Genomic DNA, 19,570 nt, shown 5'->3' with positions numbered 1-19,570 from the left:
CGCGAGCCCCCACCGGCGCCGCCTCGGGCGGGCACCCCGCCCCCCAGCAGGCCCCGCCCCCCAGCGAGCCCCACCACCCCGGTGCCCTGGGCGCTCTCCTCAGTCCCGGCTCCGCCGCCCCCACAGCCCCGAGGCCCGGGCTCCCCGCACCGTCTCCTGCGCCCGCAGCCTCCCTGCCCCTCACCGGGCGCCCAGCCAGCATGGCGCGCGCGGCGGGCCCCGAGCGGCGGGTCCTGGCCATCTACACGGGGGGCACCATCGGGATGCGGAGCCAGCGCGGCGGTGAGTGGGCGGGCGGCCGGGAGGGGTCCTCCGGGCGGCGGGACGGGGTGGTCCTCGCGCCCCGCCTTCCCGGGGTCCCAGCCGCCGACCGAGCCCGCTCCGGCCCGGGTGCCCGCCCTGGAGGCGCGGTGACTGCCCGGCCTCGGGGTGGGGGTGGGCCGGGCGCCCGTGCCCCTTCCCGGGCCAACCAGCCGCGGGCAGGGCTGCGGGGCTGCGAGGCGCCTCACTAGGACCGCTGCGCGCTGTGCTGAGCCCCAGCCACCCCTGCTGCCCTGAGCTCCTGGCGCCGGAGGGCGCTGACCCCTTTGGGGCGGGCAGCGTGCAGGGCGCGGGGGGCTGTCTGACCCCTTTGGGGAGGGCAGCGTGCAGGGCGCGGGGGGCTGTCTGACCCCTTTGGGGCGGGCAGCGTGCAGGGCGTGGGGGGCTGTGTGTCTGCCTGTGGCGTTGCCTGGCCGGAGTCGGCAGGAGTGCCCGCTCTGTGTGGGCGAGGGCCGCCAGGGCTCCCAGTCGGAAGGCTGCTGGCCGGGTGCTGCCTTCGGGGAGGGACCCAGTGGAGTCGGGGAGCCCCCGGGGAAGAGCATCGGCCGTCCGGCTCGGGGTCAGCTGCAGAGGCTCCTCTGGGCGCCGTGACTGACCCGTGGGGTGCCCCTCCCCGGGCGGGCAGGACAAGCCTCAGCCTCATCCTCGAACCCCTTTCCCCCCTCGGCTGTCCACAGGTGGCCTGTCCCTCAGGAGCCCCGTTTCCCACGCACTGTCCTCTGCCACCTTCCTCCTCCCTCTGCCCGGCCGCCCCTCCACGCGCCCCCGTGCCGGTCACACCGGGGGGGCCCCACACCTGGCCCTGGCGTCCTCCCCGGACCCGCTCCCGGCCTGGCCACTGCCTGCAGCCTGGCCTCGCCCTGCCTCAACCAACTCAGCTCCCCCCTCCCCCCCACCCAACATTCTCCTTTGCCCTTGCCGGTGCTTGGGCCACTTCCTGTCCCTTCCTCCCTCCTTCCCAACGCTGCCCACTGAGCAGCCGCTCAGGCCCTCCGCCCTCCGCCGTCCCACAGTGCTTCTCGGGCCTCGGCCCCGCTAGTCCATCCGCCACACGTGATGGTCACGTCACAGACACCCTCAAGGCGCCCGGGGGCTGGGCCCTGTCGGAGGGGCTCGGCGCTGGGACAGGGTGGTCTGCATCCGGCCGGCGGCTCCCCCGGGCTGCCGGGAGCCTGCTGTCCGCCGCTGTGCCTCCGGATCCCCGATCTGGACAGTTCGCCGCTGGTCCCGCCACACTCCCACCAAGGGCTGCTGGTCCCTCCGCTTGGACCTTAAACCAGCCGCCCCCCAGGCGGGGGCTGGGCCCAGAGGACCACCTGACTGCCGGCCCACCTGTGTCCCTCCGGGCTCAGCGGCCCGCCTGCCCGCCAGCCGGACGCCGCCCTCTGAGCCCTGGGTCTCGGAGCAGCACCCGGCCTGGCCCACTAGGACCGTGGCCGCGTCTTCGCCCTGAGCTGAGGGCTCTGCCCCGGAAGGAACCAGCCACCCGGCACCTGTCTTCCTCCCCTCCCCCCCCCTCCCCGCCCCCTCCCGTGCCTCCGGCCGCTGCCAGACCCTCCCTCAGGAGGCCGTGGTGGCCGAGGGGGAGCCTGTCCCTGCTGCCCCCCCAGGAGAGGAGCAGCGAGGGTCCCGGTGCCCTGACCCTGAGGGCCATCGGAGGCCCGCCCTGCGCTGCGGGGTCTGGCGGTCCTCGGACACGGGTGGCGTGGACCTTTTGGTGCCAGAGCAGAGCCGGCCGGGGCCTGGGGGAGCCCTGGCCTCCATGAGCCCGGGGGGGGGGGGGGGACTTGGCTCCGCAGGCCCCCCGCCCGGCGTCTCCTCAGGGTGGTGCGGGGTCAATGATTAACTGGCTCTGCCCCCGGGAGGTCGGGAGGGAGGTGGCCCGGCCTCAGCAAAGCTGTCTGAATCGTCACTGTCCAGGGCACTTCTGCGCCTGCTGGTAAACAGCAGCCGCCAGGGCACACGGCGCGGCCAAGCCGTGCCAAGGTCAGGGCAGCGAGGGGGCAGCGAGGGGGGAGCGAGAGGGGAACGAGGGGGGCAGTGAGGGAGGAGTGAGGGGGGCAGTGAAGGGGGCAGTGAAGGGGGAGTGAGGGGGCAGTGAGGGGGAGTGAGGGGGGCAGTGAGGGGGGAGTGGGGGGGCAGTGAGGGGGGAGCGAGGGGGGCAGTGAGGGGGGAGTGAGGGGGGCAGTGAGGGGGGCAGTGAGGGGGGAGTGGGGGGGCAGTGAAGGGGGAGTGGGGGGGCAGTGAGGGGGGAGTGAGGGGGGCAGTGAGGGGGCAGTGAAGGGGCAGTGAGGGGGGAGTGGGGGGGCAGTGGGGGGGGAGCGGGGGGGCAGCGAGGGGGGAGTGAGGCAAGGAGAGGAGGGCTTAGGGTGCAGCCCCTGCAGGGACGGCTCTTTCCCAGCAGGTGGGCTGGTCATGTGACCGCTGCCCTTGGGTCTTATTGAGGGATCTTTAAGAAATGTGTCTGTTTTTATTGAGTTTTAGAGAGAGGAAAGGAGCCGAATAGAGAGAGACATCACTGATGGGCTGCCTCCTGCACACCCACACGGGGGATGGAGCCTGCAACCTGGGCCCGTGCCCTGACCGGGAGTGGAACCGTGACCTCCTGGTTCAGAGGTCGTGCTCACCGGGCTCACTGAGGGAACCCAATGGCCAGGCGTTACACCGATAGGCGCACTCTCCCAGGACACAGCTTGTTTTCCGTGTAGAAGTTTTTCTAAGAAAAAGGGTCCGTTGTCCGGCCTAGGACCTGTCGCGGCTCAAACGGCGAGCGTTTATGGGAAACAGGAAAGTGGAGGCAGTGAGGCCCTTTGTTCCCAGCGCGAACGGGCAGCAAAGGCGGAGAGGAGGGCCCCGGGGGCTGGGCCCGGACCCAGGGCCTGGGAGATGGCGCGGCCGGACCCAGCGGGCTGGAACCGCGGCCTACGCGCCTGGCCGCCTGCTGCACCCGGTCAGAGCGCCTTCCAGACGGTGGAGACCAGAGAGCGTACTGCCCTGGTCCGAAGGCCAAGCTGTGGGGACACATGACAGGATGGAAACTGGCGCCCCCAGCGGGCAAGGGCGGAGCAGAGGGGCCAGAGCCGTGGGCAGGAGGGCCATTCAGGCTGCAGAGGGCCTGGGGCGGCGGCTGGGGTGGGGGCCTGAGCTCAGCTGCTGGCCCCGAGGGAGGGAGTGGACTGGCCCCGAGCCCCGAAGAAGGACCCTCGGGGACCAGGTGAGCGGGCTTTGGGGCTCCTTAAGGGGAAGGAGGAGCAGAGGAGGTCAGAGAGGTTCGAAGCGTGAGGAGGGCTCGAACCGGCGTTGAAGGCAGAGCCAGAGGCCCGGCCTGGGCGCTGGAGCCGGAGACGCCGAGGATGGCGGGTCAGAGGCAGCCGGGACAGTGGTCCACACATGGGACCGGATTCTGACAACACCCGAGGGAGCCGGGACGCGGCCCCCAGCACCCCCGAGCTGTTTGGAGCAGCCCGGCTCGGCCGTTTGTCACACAGCCGCGGGGACTGATCCACCGGCCTGTCACCGGGAGTGACCACTGACCTTGGTCCTGAACGCACTGCCCTGTTCCAGCCGATGGGGGGGGGGGGGACCTGTTGTCCTTGCTGCTGAGTCCGGGCGCCCAGTGCAGCCAAGCACAGGGGACACGCCCGCAGAACCCCCGCGAGGAGGGGCCGTGCCCGAGGGCGCGGCGTGGGGCGGAGGCCTGCGCTGGGGCGTCTTTTCCAGGAGGCACACTGACCGCGTAGGGCAGGGCGGGGCCTTTCCCTGCCAAGGGCCGTTGGATATTTATAACGTCACCCTCGGGCCACACAAAATGACCCACTGATAAATGAGCCTGCTCCACCTGGTCAAGCATTTAATTAACTCACGCTGATGCCGGGCAGGGCTGGACGCCCCCACCCCCCTATTTTAGGGTTTGCCTAGAACCCGGCGCCCTCTCTGCCAGGGCCTCGGTAGAAGCATGTTTCTGGGGCACGGCCGCTGCAGGCGAAGGCCTGGGCTGGACCCTGGAGGGGTGGCACACAGCCCAGCAAGGGAGCCGAGGCCGTGGAGGGCATGTGGGAGAGGCAGCAGGGCCTGGCATCACGGAGGGCTACCTGGAGGCAGTGCCCTGAGCTGGGGCGAAGCACCTGGCAGGCTGGCAGAGGGCTGGGGCTGAGGAGCGTGTCTGTGGGTGCTCTGCGGAGTGGGGGCAGGGGAGCGGCATCTGAGGAAGAGGCCACAGAGGGCCACGGCCCCGGGAGCCTCGGGTGGGCTCACCTGGAGACGGGGCCCTGGCAGCTGCGGGCCTGTCCACCTGGCCTCCGACTTCCCTGAGGCCCGAGCTCACCTGGGCCAACCCCGCTCCCTGCCCACACCCCTGCCCAGGCCTGACCCCCAGCACAGGGCAGCAGATGCCCAGCACAGACGGAGGGGCCGTGGCTGTGGGAGCTGGTGGTGGCTGCCAGCCCCTGACCCCCTCCCCCGCCTGCAGTGCTGGTCCCGGGGCGGGGCCTGGCCGCCGTCCTGAGGACACTGCCCATGTTCCACGACGAGGAGCATGCCCGGGCCCGCGGCCTCCCCGAGGACACCCTGGTGCTGCCGTGAGTGTGGGCTCCCTCGCTGTCCTGGGGGAGGGCCATCAGGAAGCTGCGTCTCTCAGGGCCTCCCTCCAGCCATTCATTTGCAGGAGGCCGTCACTCACGTCCTCTTCCACGGCTTGAAACGGACCAAAGTCCCCTCTGGAGGGCGCCTCAGACCCCCACCCGCTGTGCGAAGGCCCCGGCTCTCAGCCCAGGCTGCCTGGTGCCCTTCACGGCTGGCAGGCGCGTGGGGAGTCGCCCTCCCGGTCACTGACCTTCCTCCCAGGCGGGCCTGGCTCACCCCTCAGGGCGGGGGGGGGGGAAGGGGCTGTGCCTGCTGCAGCTCTTCCTGGCCGTCCTCGGCCCCTCTCAGCACCCACGGTCCCTGCTCCTGGGAAGTCCGGCGAAGGGAGGCTGGGCCTGTACTCAGCTCCGAGTTGGTGGATGCGCAGACACAGGCCCTGGTGCAGAGGCCCTGCCGGCCCGGAGGGGAACCGGGTGGCCAAGGCGGGAGTCAGGTGGGCACCGGCCTTCTGCCCCCGCAGGCCCGCCAGTCCCGACCAGAGGATCATCTACACGGTGCTGGAGTGCCAGCCCCTCTTCGACTCCAGCGACATGACCATCACGGAGTGGGTGCAGATTGCCCAGACCATTGAGGTAGCAGGGGGTGTGGGCGGGGCTGTGCATGCTGAGTAGGGCTATGGGAGTGGGCGGGGCTGCAGCGTGTGGGCGGGGCTGTGCATGCTGAGCAGGGCTGTGGGAGTGGGCGGGGCTGCAGCGTGTGGGCGGGGCTGTGCATGCTGAGTAGGGCTGTGGGAATGGGCGGGGCTGCAGCGTGTGGGCGGGGCTGTGCATACTGAGCAGGGCTATGGGAGTGGGCGGGGCTGCAGCATGTGGGCGGGGCTGTGCATGCTGAGTAGGGCTATGGGAGTGGGCGGGGCTGCAGCATGTGGGCGGGGCTGTGCATGCTGAGTAGGGCTATGGGAGTGGGCGGGGCTGCAGCGTGTGGGCAGGGCTGTGCATGCTGAGTAGGGCTATGGGAGTGGGCGGGGCTGCAGCGTGTGGGCGGGGCTGTGCATGCTGAGTAGGGCTGTGGGAGTGGGCGGGGCTGCAGGATGTGGGCGGGGCTGTGCATGCTGAGTAGGGCTATGGGAGTGGGCGGGGCTGCAGCGTGTGGGCGGGGCTGTGCATGCTGAGTAGGGCTATGGGAGTGGGCGGGGCTGCAGCGTGTGGGCGGGGCTGTGCATGCTGAGTAGGGCTATGGGAGTGGGCGGGGCTGCAGCGTGTGGGCGGGGCTGTGCATGCTGAGTAGGGCTATGGGAGTGGGCGGGGCTGCAGGATGTGGGTGGGGCCGGGGCTGTTGGCGGGGCTGCAGTCAGGCAGGGCTATTGGGCGGGGCGAGGCCAGCCCACCCACTCGCTCTGGGACTGCGGTGGGTCTGTGGCTTCAGGAAAGTGCCAGGCCCTCGGGTCACATCCCAGCAGCAGGGCCTCTGAGGCCCTTGCCCACCTCATCCCGCCCCCCCTCCCCCACTCCGTGCAAGGGGAGGGTAGCTCTTTCCGGTGACGGACAGCGGTCCTGGTTTGTTCATGCACTTGGTCTGTCCCAGTAGGAACCTGGGTTGGTGTGTGATGCCTGCCCGCAGACTGACAAGCTCACACCTGGCCCTTACCCCGCTGTCCGCCCCTTGCCTGCCCGCCCGCCCGCGAGGCAGGGCCATAAAAGGGTGCGGGACCCCGAGGGGTGTCTGGGCTCACAGCACGCCTTTCCTGAGGCCAGGGCACCCTCCACCAGCTCTCCTCTCTGTTCCCTGCCCCCACCCCATCCTGCCCGATCCTGGTCCTGGCTCCCGGGGTGGGGGCCCTCCCATCCTCCGGCCTTCTCACCGGCCCCCAGGGGTTCATCACACAGGCTCCCCTTCCCGGGCAGCCAAGAGCCTGGCCCCCAGCCACGGCTTGTCTCCTGCCCCCCCTTCACCGTGAGCACCTGGGACAGGGTGTGGCCCTGGGCCTGGCCCTCCGTCCCTTCGGGGCCACCGGCGACCAGTGGGCATGTCTGCGGCCCTTGTCCAGGGCAGGCTCCTCCCGAGGGGCCTGAGCGCTGTCCTGGCTGCAGGGTCCAGCCCGCCCAGGACGCATGCGGGCGGGGCCTTTGGAGCCGGGGCACCTGCCTGCGGCCGCGCCCTGTGTGGCCAGCAGATGGCGCCCCAGCCCGGCCTGTGGCCCAGCTCTGCCATCCCGCCAGCTGCTGGTCTTTCCATCGTGGTCCCCTTGTCCCGTAACTGGGCCCCTCGCAACCGCTCCGAAGCTCAGTCTTGGCGGCCCTCCAGGAGGTGGTGGCGGAGGCTGTCCCCGCAGCCGCCCTCACTCCTGAGAGCCGGCAGCAGGGCGGTGCCTGGAAGGACCCTTCCCCTGCCCGCCAGCACCTGCCCGCTGCCCACCCCCCGGCCCTCCCAGTGCTGCCTGTGCCTCCGCCCATCGCGGTGCCCACGCCCGGCCCACCCGCCGGACAGCCAGGCTCCGGGCTTGCTCCCCACCCTCCTCTGCCCGGGCATGTCACTCAGCACCGGGCTCTCGGGCTGGGTTCTGGCGGGTCCCCACTGCCCGGTGTTCTCGGGAGTCCTGCCTGGGCCTCCCCGCGGGGGGCACTACCGGGGAGCCGGGGGGGGGGCCCTGCTGGTCCTCGGGGGACGTCCACCACCCCATCACGGTGGGCTCACACCAGGAGTCCGGGAAGGAGCCGTCCCGGGGCGGGGAGAGCGGGCCGGACTCCAGCCTGCCCAGCCCGGCCTCCACGTCAGGGTCCCGGCGCCCCCCCCCCCCCCCCCGCGCCGCTCTGAGCGGGGCTGCGTGTCGGTGGAGGGGAAGGCTCCGCTCCCGGGGGAGGCGCGGGCAGTGCAGGGGGCGCCCGGTGAGCGGCCGCCTCCCGCAGACACACTACGAGCAGTTCCACGGCTTCGTGGTCGTCCACGGCACCGACACCATGGCCTTCGCGGCCGCCGCGCTCGCCTTCGCGCTGGAGAACCTGCAGAAGACGGTGGTGCTCACGGGCGCCCAGGTGACCGCCCTCCCGCGGCCCAGGGCCCGCTCTGCGCTGTCAGGCGCCGTCCTGCGGGGCAGCGAGGAGCGGGGTGCCCTCGGGACCCCCGGGCCGGGCTGGGCCGGTAGCATCAGCAGGGGCGGTTATCGGGGGGCAGGGCCTGCAGACCCCGCTCCCCCAGCCTGAGCTGCCCGGCCCCTCCGCCCCGAGCCGCGGCCTTAGCTCCGTGCGCCCCCCAGGTGCCCATCCACGCCCTGTGGAGCGACGGCCGCGAGAACCTGCTGGGGGCCCTGCTCATGGCCGGCCAGTACGTGATCCCCGAGGTACCCCCCCCCCCCCGGGCGGCAGGGGCCAGGGCTCTGAGGGCCGCCCTCACCTGTGATTGACACCCGGCACGCGGACCGTGGGAGAAGGGGGGGAGGGACAGTCTGTGGTCCGTGGCCTTTCCCCAGACCTGCCTTCCTGCCCCCCGGGGGGGAGCTCCCACGAAGAGAGTCCCGGCCTTTCCCGCCTCGGCATCCGGCCGGGCGCGTGGGCACAGGACTCACTCACGAGGTTCCCCGCCCCCCACATGGCAGGGGGCCCGCACGGAGGGGCGGTCGGCCCGTGTCACCCGCCGTCCCCCCCCGCCCCGCCCCGCAGGTCTGCCTGTTCTTCCAGAACCAGCTGTTTCGGGGCACACGGGTGACCAAGGTGGATGCCCGCAAGTTCGCCGCCTTCTGCTCCCCCAACCTGCCGCCGCTGGCTGTGCTGGGCGCTGACGTCACAAGTAAGCGGGGTGAGGGGTGAGGGGTGCCGTGGGTGGCAGGAGGGCGCCCGCGGACCCTGCAGGGAGCTGGGCTGGGAGACTGGGCGGGAGCACCCTCCGCCCCTGAGCTGGGACAGCGCAGCTCGGCTCTGCCCCAGGGCTGCGTGGGCTGCGGGGGTGGGGGGGCTCGGGGGCTCGGGGGGTTTGGGATGGGTTTGGGGGGAGCCCTGGCCAGGAGTTGGCCAGAGGAGGGGCAGGTTTGGGGGATTTGCCCCTCGTGTCCCCCCCGCCCCCGGCCAGGAGGCCCAGCCCAGGAATCCCTCTCAGAGGCCACGCACCTTGGTCCCGGGGCCCTTCTCTCTGTCCCCCAGGCCTGGCAGGCAGCCCGCACCCCTTGTCTCCAGCGGGTCATGTGTCCTGACCTCCGGGAGGACACCCCACTCCTTGCTTTGGGTGTGGGAGCTGCTCGACCAGGCTGCTGGGCCGAGCTCAGGGCCCCCTAATGGCCCCGGAGGGCCCCCGAGACCTGCAGGCCCGTGGTGTCCCCCGCTGTCCGGGTCCGAGGTGGGCCTGGCCAGCGCCTCCCCTCCCCCCACACCCTGGCAGCCTCCTGGGACAGGCCGGAGTGTCCCCACGCCCCTGGGACCTGTGGGTTCCCCCCAGGGCCTGGCCCCCCCTGGCCCGGTGTGTAAGGGACACCCCGCCTGCTGGGCCTGTGCTTCCTGACGGCGCAGGGGCTCCGAGCACCCGCCCCCGCTGTGGCCCCTTCCTGGGGGCGTTAGGGGCCCTGGGGCCTCGCTCCCGGTGGGGCCGCTTGTGTGGGACACACAGGACCCAGCTCTCCGGGTTGGTCCGCCTGCCTGAGCGTCCGGCCCTCAGAACAACGGAGGTGGCCTCGCCCACACGGCCTCTGCCCCTGTGGGGTCTGCAGGGGCGGTTCCCAGGGGCAGGCAGTGGGGAGCCCTGGAGGGCTTAGGGTGCAGCCCCTGCAGGGGCGGGCTCTTTCCCGGCAGGCGGGCTGGTCACGTGACCCTGAACGCCCCCAGAGCCTTGGGGTCTCAGGTCAGGACACAGCTGGGGGTCAGGCACAGTGACGGGCAGGCCCCTCCGCCAGGGGGTCAGGGCCAGGGCAGGAGGACCCCATGGGGTGACCGAGGTGGAGGGGCAGGGCCGCACGGGAGGCATTGGCTTGGCCCCGAGCCCCGACTCCCGTTCCCGAGCTCTCACCTGCCCTCCCGCCGGGCCCACCCCGCCCATCCCCCAGGGGCCTTGGGGCGGGTGGTGAGGCCCAGAACACGTCAGTGCACCTCATGCCTGTGCAGCGCCCCCAGGGCTCCGGGGGCTGGAGAGCTGGAGCAATCCAGGGGGGCTTCCTGGAGAGGGCGGCACCGATGCTGGTGCCGACGGAAGGCCTGGCTTCCCTGCCCATGCTGGGTGGTGGCACTCGGCCCCTCTTGCCCGTGTCGGGAGACCCAGCCCAGCTGAGGAAGGAAGGAGCAGGGACCCCTCCCCCGTGGGGGCTGAGTCACCCCCTCATCGGGAGCTTAGGAGTGGAGCCTGGGGGTGAAGCCTGCTGGCGGGCGCGGAGGAGTGCGCTGGGTCCGGGGCCCCTGGCTGGGGCTCGCCAAGCCCGGGAGGCCGCGGCCACAGGACCGCCTGCTCTGCCAGGCCCAGAGGCTCGGCGGGTGCAGGGCTGAGGCCGGCCCCCAGGCCCCGTCCCCGCCGGCTCCCCCCGCTGGACTGCGTGCGGGCGTGAGAACCGGCCTCGCCCGCCCGGGCCTGTCCGGTTTGGCAGCTGCTGTTGGGAAACCGGGAGCTCTGCCCGGGCCAGGGTGCGGCTGGCGGGGCCCTGGGTGCTCGGGGTGTGGGCACGGCCGCCGGAGGGCGACTCCACGCTGGGCCCCCTCCCGGGTTCTTGTGTCTTCACTGCCTTCCCAGAGGCCCCGCAGGCCCAGGAGGCCGTGCGGGAGGGCGCGGGGTGCTGCGGGCCTGCCCCGCCGGGTCCCAGGGGGGCGCCAGCTCCTGGCCCTCCAGCCCCCGACCCCCCGGCCCTGGACCAGCTGCCCAGCGGTGAGGCACGTGGTCCACACTGGGCCCAGGAGGCCTCTCCTCCCTGGTGGTGGCAGCGCCCCTGGCCGGGCGGGGACTTGGGTCCCGTGGGCTCTCAGGGGGTGGCTGTCTGGGGGGACGTGGCCATCTTTGTCTGTCTGAACCCCTCTGCAGCCATCTCTCCCCCGTGGTGTCAGCCTCCACCCGCCACTGTCTTGTCTGCTCCCCCGCTGGGGCCAAGGGCCCTGAATTAAAGCCCTGGCCCGGGGTCTCCTAGCCTCTGCCCTCCTGGCCCCTCCCGGCTGCCCACCCTCCACTCCCCCCACCCCAGCGCCCCGTGAGAGGGCCGTGTGTCTGGAATGTCTCTCCGGTCGTTATCACGTGTGCATTGCTCCGGCCTCTGGCGGGCACAGCGGGCACAGAGGCTGGCACCCACCCCGTGGGGGCGGAGGAGGCCCGGGTGGAGGTCCTGGAGCCCAGCTCCCCCGCCTCTGCCCTGACTCCCCGGCAGCCTCTGCGGGGCTCCCCTCTGGGCCTCCGTGTCCTGGGATGGGCGGGCCCCTAGGTGCCTGTTCCCGGGATGGGCGCTAACAGCATCGGTGCCGGGGGGTCAGCAACCCCCCCTCTGCCCATCCAGGCCGCCGGGGCTGAGAGGGGCCCCCCGGGCATGGGCTCCTGAGGCTCGCAGGCCGGACCCGCTGCCCAGCCCGCACCCCGGGACGCCGTGGTCGGTCCTGGCGGTGCAGTGGCCTTCAGACTGGAGACCCCGAGCCTCTGCATGGCGGCTCGAGGGGCACCGGCCCCAAGCATCTGCCCCTCCACCCACAGGGCTGGGACCCCCGTCACCCACCCTGGCGTGGGGAGCGGGTGGGCACACGTTGGGCCTCTGAGGCTTTGGGGTGAATCCGATGGAGGTTGTCTTTCCCCAGCGGTGAGGGGTCCAGAAGACTATTCATTCACTCACTCATTCATTCACCCTCTCAGCTGTGGCAGGGTAGGTGCCCGGTAGGGGCAGGTGAGGCTGTTGGTCTGAGAAGGCCACCCCCCTTCTCCCGGGGTCCCGGACAGCAAACTGCGGGGATCCTGCGGCCCCGTCTGCTGTGCCTCCTCGCCTTTGCACCTGCTGTTCCTCGGCCTCAAATGCCTTTCCTCCCCCACCGCCTACGCAGCCGCGGCTCAGACAGGCCTCCACCCCTGGGGGTCCTCCTCCCCCCCGAGCACTGTGCCCGGGGACCTGGCACACGCCAGGGTATTCGTGAGCCCGGGGCTGGGCGTCAGGAGGGCCCGGTGGCCGGGGAGGCTCGGGGCTCTGGAAATGCCGGGGGGAGCCGGCAGCACCAAGGGCCGGAGGAGCTGGGCCGGGGTCTTGGCCCGAAGGTGGCTCCCGGGCCCACCCGCCCCACCCGCCCCACCCGCCCCACCCGCCCCTCTGTCCCCAGTCAACCGGGAGCTGGTGAGGAAGGCCCGCGGGGAGGCCCGGCTGGCGGTGCACAGCGGCATGGAGCGCGACGTGGGCCTGCTGCGCCTCTACCCCGGGATCCCCGCCACCCTGGTAGGTCCCGCCGAGCCCCCACAGTCGTGTGCCCTCGCTCCCAGGCCCCCACGGCTCCCCAGTGCCGGTCCAGCGGGCCCTGCCCTGCCTTCCTGTCCCTCTGCACATCCTGCTCGGCCCCGAAGCCGGCCTCGGGCAAACGCCCCTCGTGCTGGAGCCGGTGTGTCCGGGTCGGGTGGGACCTGCACCCGCCCGCCTCCTCGGGGCTCTGGGCCCGTCTCACCGTTTGGGGGGTGGGTTTGTAACGCGACCCTGCACGTGTGCCGAGCTGCAAGGCCTTCCCCAACCCGGCTGCTGGGAGCCTCCCCCGTGCCGGGCGGGCGGCTAGGCCGGGAGGGAGGTGGGCAGCCCCCTGAGCCCTTCCCCGGGGCCCGGGCATGTCCACCCCAGCACAGCCCCGAGCACACCGCAGGGACCAGGGGTCCCGCTGGGAGGACTCGGTGGAGCGGCCTCTCCCCGCGCCCGCGCCCGCGCCCGGCCACCGGCTCCCTCTGGCCGTGCGCGGGTGCGGGCCGAGCTGCTGGCCGCCGTGGGCAGGAGCCCAGGCCTCACACCCGTCCTGGCCGGCAGGTCCGGGCCTTCCTGCAGCCGCCCCTGAAGGGGGTGGTCATGGAGACCTTCGGCTCCGGGAACGGGCCCACCAAGCCCGACCTGCTGCGGGAGCTGCGGGCGGCGGCCGCGCGGGGCCTGCTCATCCTCAACTGCACCCACTGCCTGCAGGGCACCGTGACCTCGGACTACGCGGCGGGCATGGTGGGCGGGGCGGCCCGGAGGGGGGTGGGCGAGGGCACAGGGCGCAGCGGGCATGGTGGGCGGGCCGGCCCGGAGGGGGTGGGCGAGGGCACGGGGCGCAGCGGGCATGGTGGGCGGGCCGGCCCGGAGGGGGTGGGCGAGGGCACGGGGCGTGCGGGCATGGTGGGCGGGGCGACCCGGAGGGGGGTGGGCGAGGGCACAGGGCGCAGCGGGCATGGTGGGGGGGCCGGGCCCGGAGGGGGCGGGCGAGGGCACGGGGCGCAGTGGGCATGGTGGGGGGGCCGGCCCGGAGGGGGCGGGCGAGGGCACGGGGCGCAGCGGGCATGGTGGGCGGGCCGGCCCGGAGGGGGGTGGGCGAGGGCACGGGGCGCAGCGGGCATGGTGGGCGGGGCGGCCCGGAGGGGGTGGGCGAGGGCACAGGGCGCAGCGGGCATGGTGGGGGGGCCGGCCCGGAGGGGGCGGGCGAGGGCACAGGGCACAGTGGGCATGGTGGGGGGGCGGGCCCGGAGGGGGTGGGCGAGGGCACAGGGCACAGTGGGCATGGTGGGGGGGCCGGCCCGGAGGGGGTGGGCGAGGGCACGGGGCGCAGCGGGCATGGTGGGGGGGCCGGCCCGGAGGGGGCGGGCGAGGGCACAGGGCACAGCGGGCATGGTGGGGGGGCGGGCCCGGGGGGGGGTGGGCGAGGGCACAGGGCACAGTGGGCATGGTGGGCGGGGCGGCCCGGAGGGGGTGGACGAGGGCACGGGGCGCAGCGGGCATGGTGGGGGGGCCGGCCCAGAGGGGGGTGGGCGAGGGCACAGGGCGAACTGGGCTGGGACCCACACCCGTTTACGGCCGCCCCTCCCCCGCAGGCCGCGGCGGGAGCTGGCATCATCTCGGGCTTCGACATGACGTCCGAGGCCGCCCTGGCCAAGCTGTCCTATGTGCTGGGCCAGCCCGGGCTGAGCCTGGATGACAGGAAGGAGGTGTGAGCCCCTCGGGCTACGGGCATGTCAGCGGGATCCTGAGGGGGGGCCAGGGTGTGACGCGGGCAGACGGGGGTGCAGGGGGGGGGGTCCAGGGCTGTGTCTGCGTTTGGAAAGGGGGCAGGGATACTGGCCTCCCATGGTGCAAAGGGCCCGCTCTGGGACCCCCGCTCCCGCACCCTTTGCCGACCCCCCACTTGTCCTTTCACCTTCTGAGGAGCCTGAGGTCAGGCACACCCCGAGGCTCCCCAAACTGCCCCAGAGCCCTCACCCCCCAGGCAGCCCCAGGCACAGCCACCAGGCGCTCTGGTTGGGGAGAGGCCTGGGCCTTGGGGACCCTGAGCCAGGAGGGGTGGAGGGCGGGCCGGCCTGCAGGCTGAAGGATGGAGCCCGGATGGGGGAGCTGCAGGCCCAGGGCGCCCCTCACCGCATGTCCACGGGGCGCTGGCCGCGGGGCCGCCCTCCTGTGCTCCCCCAGCTGCTGGCCAGGGACCTCCGGGGAGAGATGACGCTGCCCGAGGCGGACACGTGCCGGCCCGCCCCTCAGAGCAGCCTGGGACTCGGGGTGGCCCAGCTCCTCAGCCTCAGCCAGGTACGCCCCGTGGGGGGGCGGGTCCGCGGGAGGTGCCCGGCCGGTTCTGGACCCGGGTGCCCCTGTTTCCGGGGTCAGTCCCCAGCGGGAGGGTTTGCGGGTTCGTGGAGCAGTGAGGGAGGGGCCGGGCAGCCGGGGAGCCTCTGGGCGTGTTGCTGGTGGGGCGGTGCCGGCTGTGGCCCTGGTGCAGGCGGCCTCGTGAGGTGCGGGTCCTGGGCGCTGGGAGGGAGGGGCCGCCAGCTCAGGGGTCTCTCAGGCTCCACGGGGTGAGGCTCCAGGCCCCACGGCCTCGCCGACCTCGCTCGCTCTCCTCCCCCTTCTCGGCCAGGCTGCCGGGACCAGGAAGGGGCAGAGGAGTGGGGGCTGGGGGCCAGGTCTGCAGGGGAGGTTGGGGCCTCCCAGTGCCCATTCACACACCCAACCTCGGGGTGAAGTGAGACCTGGCGTGGGAGCCCGGCAGGCAACAGGGTTGCCCTGGGTCACGCCCCGTGCCTCAGTTTCCCCTCTGCACGGCACGGGTGGGCGGACCTGTCCTGGGAGCTTCGGAGTGCTCACTGCGGCTCCCCTGGGTGGCGGTCAGAGGAGAGCCGGGTGCGTGTGGCCTGTGATTAGGGAGGCTTTGTGGTCAGGCCCGGCCACGGGTGCAGGCTGAGTGTGGGCTGGGCTGGTGCGGGGCTGCCTGTGCGGCCTCTGCTGGGACCCCTGGCCTCTGGCATGGGGTGAGCTCCTGGATCGCCCCCACATGCCGGGTGCTGGGGGCTCTGGAGACGTGTGGAGCGGGGTTCTTCGGGGGGCTGGCTCCTTCCCGAGAGCCCAGCGCCTCGTGGTCATACGTCCCGGAAGGCGGTGCGGGAAGCGGGCTCAGGGGCGGGGAGCCTGGCACAGCGGGTGAGGAAGAGCGGGGGGCAGCCTCAGGCCCTGGGCTCGCTCTGGGGGTGCTGAGAACCCAGGGCAGGCACGGTCCCCGATGCTGCGTTTCTCCACCCCCCCCCACAGGAGATGGATGCCGTGCGAGACGCCCTGACCCCCAGCCTGGCCTGCGCCGCGGCCCACGCCGGTGACCTGGAGGCCCTGCAGGCCCTGGCAGAGCGGGTGAGCTCCAGCCCCCCGGGGGGCAGGATGGTCTTTCTGGGGCTCCATGGCGCCCCTGTGCCGGGCCCCACCCCGGGGCACCCGCCCCTGCCCAGCCCTTCCTCCGTGGGGGACCTGTCCTTACGTCGCCCCAGGGCGGTGACCTGAGCCTGGAGGACTTTGAGGGTCGAACTCCGTTGCACGCGGCCGCCCGGAGGGGCCACGCCGCGGTGGTGAGCCTGCTGCTGCGGAGCGGGGCGGCCGTGAACGCCCGGGACCACGAGGGCCTCAGCCCCTTGCTGCTGGCCGTGAGGGGCAGGTACCCGCCCTGCGTGCACAGGGGGGCAGGGGCGCCCTGGGGGGGCCTGGACCCAGCGACCTCCGGGGGCGGGCAAGCTCTGGGCCGGGCAGGTGTAAAGCTGGCTGCACGGTGCCAGGCGCCGGGCTGGGTGGGCACCGGTGCCCTCGACAGGCTCAGCCTGCCCCGCGGGGGGAGGAGTGCCTCCGAGTTGGCCCCACCCCGTTTCTTAGAGGCAGGGGCCCAGCCTGAGGTGTGTCTGGGGGTGCCAGTGGGGTCTCCTCGAGGGCGGGGGCAGAGGGCACCGGGCAGAGGCAGTGGGGGTGTCCTGCCCGGCGGCAGGGCCGAAGCTGGTCAGTCAGGCGGGCCGTGGGCCTGAGGATCCGCGTGCCTTCGCTGGGCGCCTCCTCGCCCTCCCCAGGCCTGGCCTCTCCCCGGGGGCCGACCTCGCCTGCCCTGATGGACAGTCCAAACCCGGGGGTGGGGCCCTGATGTGACCGGGCAGGCAGGCGCGGGGCCCAGGCGCTGTGGCTGCCCAGCAGGAGGGGCGGGGCCAGCTGGCGTCCGGCCCCATGGCCCGTGTGTGCCAGAGCAGCCCAGACACAGCTGTGTGCAGCTCTGTGTGAGCACGCATGAACATGTGTGTTGGGCAGTCACCTCAGCTTTGCTCTTCATCCCTGGGAAGTCTTTTTCTCCAGAGGCAGAGCCCCAGCCCCCACCCCGGCCCCCACCCCGGCCCCCACCCCGGCCTGGCCCCGGCCCCACCCCGGCCCCCACCCCGGCCTGGCCCCGGCCCCACCCCCAGCCCCCACCCCGGCCTGGCCCCGGCCCCGGCGGTCAGCATTCCCGGGGAGGGCATGGGGCGTGCCTGCGGTCCTGGGTTATTTCGGGGAGGGGGCTCCGGAGTCTCAGGGCAGGCGGTGAGGTGTGGGGCCTGGGCCCCCAGACGGTCAGGGCCAAGCCCTGGTGCCTCCTCCACTGTGCGCCCTGGTGGGGTGCATCCCCTGGTGAAGGGGTGAAGGGCTCCACCTCCTTCCCAGGCTCCTTCAGATCAGGCCTGACGGAGGGCGGGGGGCGGGGGGCACGGGGCGGGGGGCAGGGGGCGGAGGGTGGGGGGCCTGCAGGGTGTACCCCAGCGCCCCGGCGGGCGATCTGGCTGGAGCTCGCAGGGGCGGGGATGGGTAGCACAATGAGATCACCCCACCCGGTCCCGCCCTCCTCCCCACCCGCCTGGCTGTCACAACACCCCCCAAACCGGTCTCCCCGCCTCCGCCCCCTGCCCACCCTGCTGTGCCCTGGGGTGGTTCCGCAGGCTCTTTGGCAGCGTGGGGGGCAGGGGCTGGGGTCACACCTCCTCCCAGCCTCCTTGAAGGGGAGGCGGCCGTGGGGTTTGTGGTCTACCTGGACACTGCGGGGGAGGGGTTCTCTGCCCCCCACTGCCGCGGCTGCTCTGCCCTGGTTTCTGGGGCCACACCCACCCACCCTCCCCGTGGCCGGCTCAGCCCGGAGGGCCCAGGGGTGGCCTCTGACAGCCGTCCACACCCCCAGCCCTGCTCCCGCCAGCACAACCCACGTTCGTCCCCTCCCCACCCCAAGGGCAGAGTCCGCCCCTTGACTCAGTTTCCCCAGGCCCAGCGCGGCCGGGTGGGTGTGCCGTGGGGTGGGCAGCTGGGCATGGGGACTGGCCCCCAGGGTGGGCTGTCCCAGGTGCTCACAGGGTGGGCAGCCCCAGCGTGGGGGGCGGGGAGACCTCAGGGGGCGATGCAGGAGCTTCCCAGGGGGCTGGCGGGTGCCAGTGGGGTCTCCTCGAGGGAGGGGGCAGAGGGCACCGGGCAGAGAGGCAGTGGGGGTGTCCTGCCCGGCGCAGGGCCGAAGCTGGGGGCCTCTGGACGCGCTGCCCGTGTGGGCTGCACCGGTGGGAGCGGTGATGCCGGCTCTGACTCCCTCCCCGTGGACTAGCGGGGGGCGGGGGTCTGGTCTGGGGCAGGACCGGGCCCCGCTGTGTCAGCACCCCTTCCCGCGCAGGCACCAGGGCACCATCGGGCTCCTGCGGGCGGCGGGGGCCCGCCTGTCGGCCCGGGAGCTGGAGGACGCGGGGACGGAGCTGTGCAGGTGAGGCCCGGCGGGGGGACTGGGGGACGTGGGGACGGAGCTGTGCAGGTGAGGCCCGGCGGGGGGACTGGGGGACGCGGGGACGGAGCTGTGCAGGTGAGGCCTGGCGGGGGGACTGGGGGACGCGGGGACGGAGCTGTGCAGGTGAGGCCTGGCGGGGGGACTGGGGGACGCGGGGACGGAGCTGTGCAGGTGAGGCCCGGCGGGGGGACTGGGGGGGTCTTTGGAGGCACCGTGCCCGTTGTCAGCATGACTGATCTCCCAGCCGCCCTGAGCGGCCTCCACGGCCAGCCCAGGGGACCGGCACAGGGAGGACGGGCCTGGAGGTCCCTGGAGGGTGCTGGCGGCTGCGGAGGGCAGGCCAGGGCGTCCTGCGTCCCTGGGACCCTCCCCAGGGTGCCCAGGCCCCGTCGCTGCCCCCTGCAGCCCGGGCTGCCCACAGGCTGGCCTGCGGGCGGAGGAGGCGGGAGGATGGCACTGGGGCAGCGGAGAGGACAGCAGGGCGAGGCCTGTCCTGTGTGGCTGGGGTTGGGGTGCGGGCCGTGGCTGGGGTGTGCTCCCCTGAAGCTCAGAGCCCGGGCCCAGGGGCTGAGACGACAGTGGGGTCTCGGGACGACTGGCGGGGAGTGAGGAGGGGTGAGCTGCCCGCTCACAGGGAGAAGACCCCGAGCTCTGCCCCCTCGCCCACCCCAAAGCCCCAGCCTCCCTCCAGCCCTGGCTTCAGGGTCGTGGGTCACGTCCTGCGGGCTGACCGGCCTGCCCCTGCCCCTCTGTCAGGGAGGAGGGGTGTGCTGGGCCAGCAGGAGGGTGGGGGTGGGCCCGGAGGGAGGGGCTCGGGCCGAACCGGTGAGGCCGCCACAGCCTCTGGTCTGGACTCGAGAGGGACTTCTGGTTCAGGGCTGCACCCACAGGTGGGCCTCTTTGGCTTCATTGACAGATGGGGAAACCGAGGCAGGGAGCGGTCGGGTCAGCCAGGTCCCAGAGGGGCTGGTGGGTGCACCCAGAAGTTACCCAGCACCGCCGTGGGGACTGCTGCGGGGTCCTGACTAGGAGGGGGTCACTAGGGCCGCTTTGGGGGGCGGCTCCCCCAGCCCCGCACCTCCAGGTCCCAGAGCTGGGGTGGGCTCCTCCGAGAGGGCAGGGGCGCGGGGTTGCCACCCGCCACCTCCTCCTCCAGGCAGGCCGGGCCCGCCCAGCCGGGCCCCTCCGTGAGCTGCTGGGCTCACTCCCGCCCCCCACGGGTCTGCTCCTGGCCCGTGGGCCCCGCCCAGGGAGAGCGTGTTGTGAAATGTGAAACTGGCACGCAGCTCTCAGCGCGGGGCGTGTACGTATGCCCGGGCCTGCATGCCCGTGTGTACGTGCTCCCTCGTGCGTGCGTGTGCGTGCGTGTGTGCGTGCGTGTGCACCCCTGACCTGAGTCACAGGCACCCGCACTGGGTGAAACCAGACCCAGGCTGCCCACTCCCGCCCCCGGCCCGGCCCGGCGCTGCTGGGCCCGCTGTTTGGCGTTGGCT

The 19,570-nt window shown here is 73.2% G+C and overlaps 1 protein-coding gene across 2 annotated transcripts in view; it reads left to right on the top strand.

The window, feature by feature from the left end:
* Positions 1–200: 200 nt before the first annotated feature.
* Positions 201–19,570, top strand: part of ASPG (asparaginase) — a 20,568-nt gene continuing 1,198 nt past the window's right edge. For both annotated transcript variants that reach the window (XR_008555942.1, XM_054715425.1), the window contains exons 1-13: positions 201–282; positions 4,790–4,898; positions 5,423–5,534; positions 7,809–7,934; positions 8,156–8,239; positions 8,559–8,685; positions 12,153–12,265; positions 12,836–13,018; positions 13,870–13,983; positions 14,462–14,575; positions 15,572–15,667; positions 15,802–15,965; positions 17,970–18,056. Coding sequence is in view for 1 of the 2 variants with exons in the window: in XM_054715425.1 (XP_054571400.1) it covers positions 201–282; positions 4,790–4,898; positions 5,423–5,534; positions 7,809–7,934; positions 8,156–8,239; positions 8,559–8,685; positions 12,153–12,265; positions 12,836–13,018; positions 13,870–13,983; positions 14,462–14,575; positions 15,572–15,667; positions 15,802–15,965; positions 17,970–18,056 (1,511 nt within the window). In the remaining variant the exon portion in view is untranslated. The remainder of the gene's footprint in view (positions 283–4,789; positions 4,899–5,422; positions 5,535–7,808; positions 7,935–8,155; positions 8,240–8,558; positions 8,686–12,152; positions 12,266–12,835; positions 13,019–13,869; positions 13,984–14,461; positions 14,576–15,571; positions 15,668–15,801; positions 15,966–17,969; positions 18,057–19,570) is intronic.

Source organism: Eptesicus fuscus, chromosome 5 (assembly GCF_027574615.1).
Source record: "Eptesicus fuscus isolate TK198812 chromosome 5, DD_ASM_mEF_20220401, whole genome shotgun sequence".
NCBI classification, from domain to species: Eukaryota; Metazoa; Chordata; class Mammalia; order Chiroptera; family Vespertilionidae; genus Eptesicus; species Eptesicus fuscus.
This window is presented reverse-complemented; position numbering and strand designations above follow the sequence as displayed.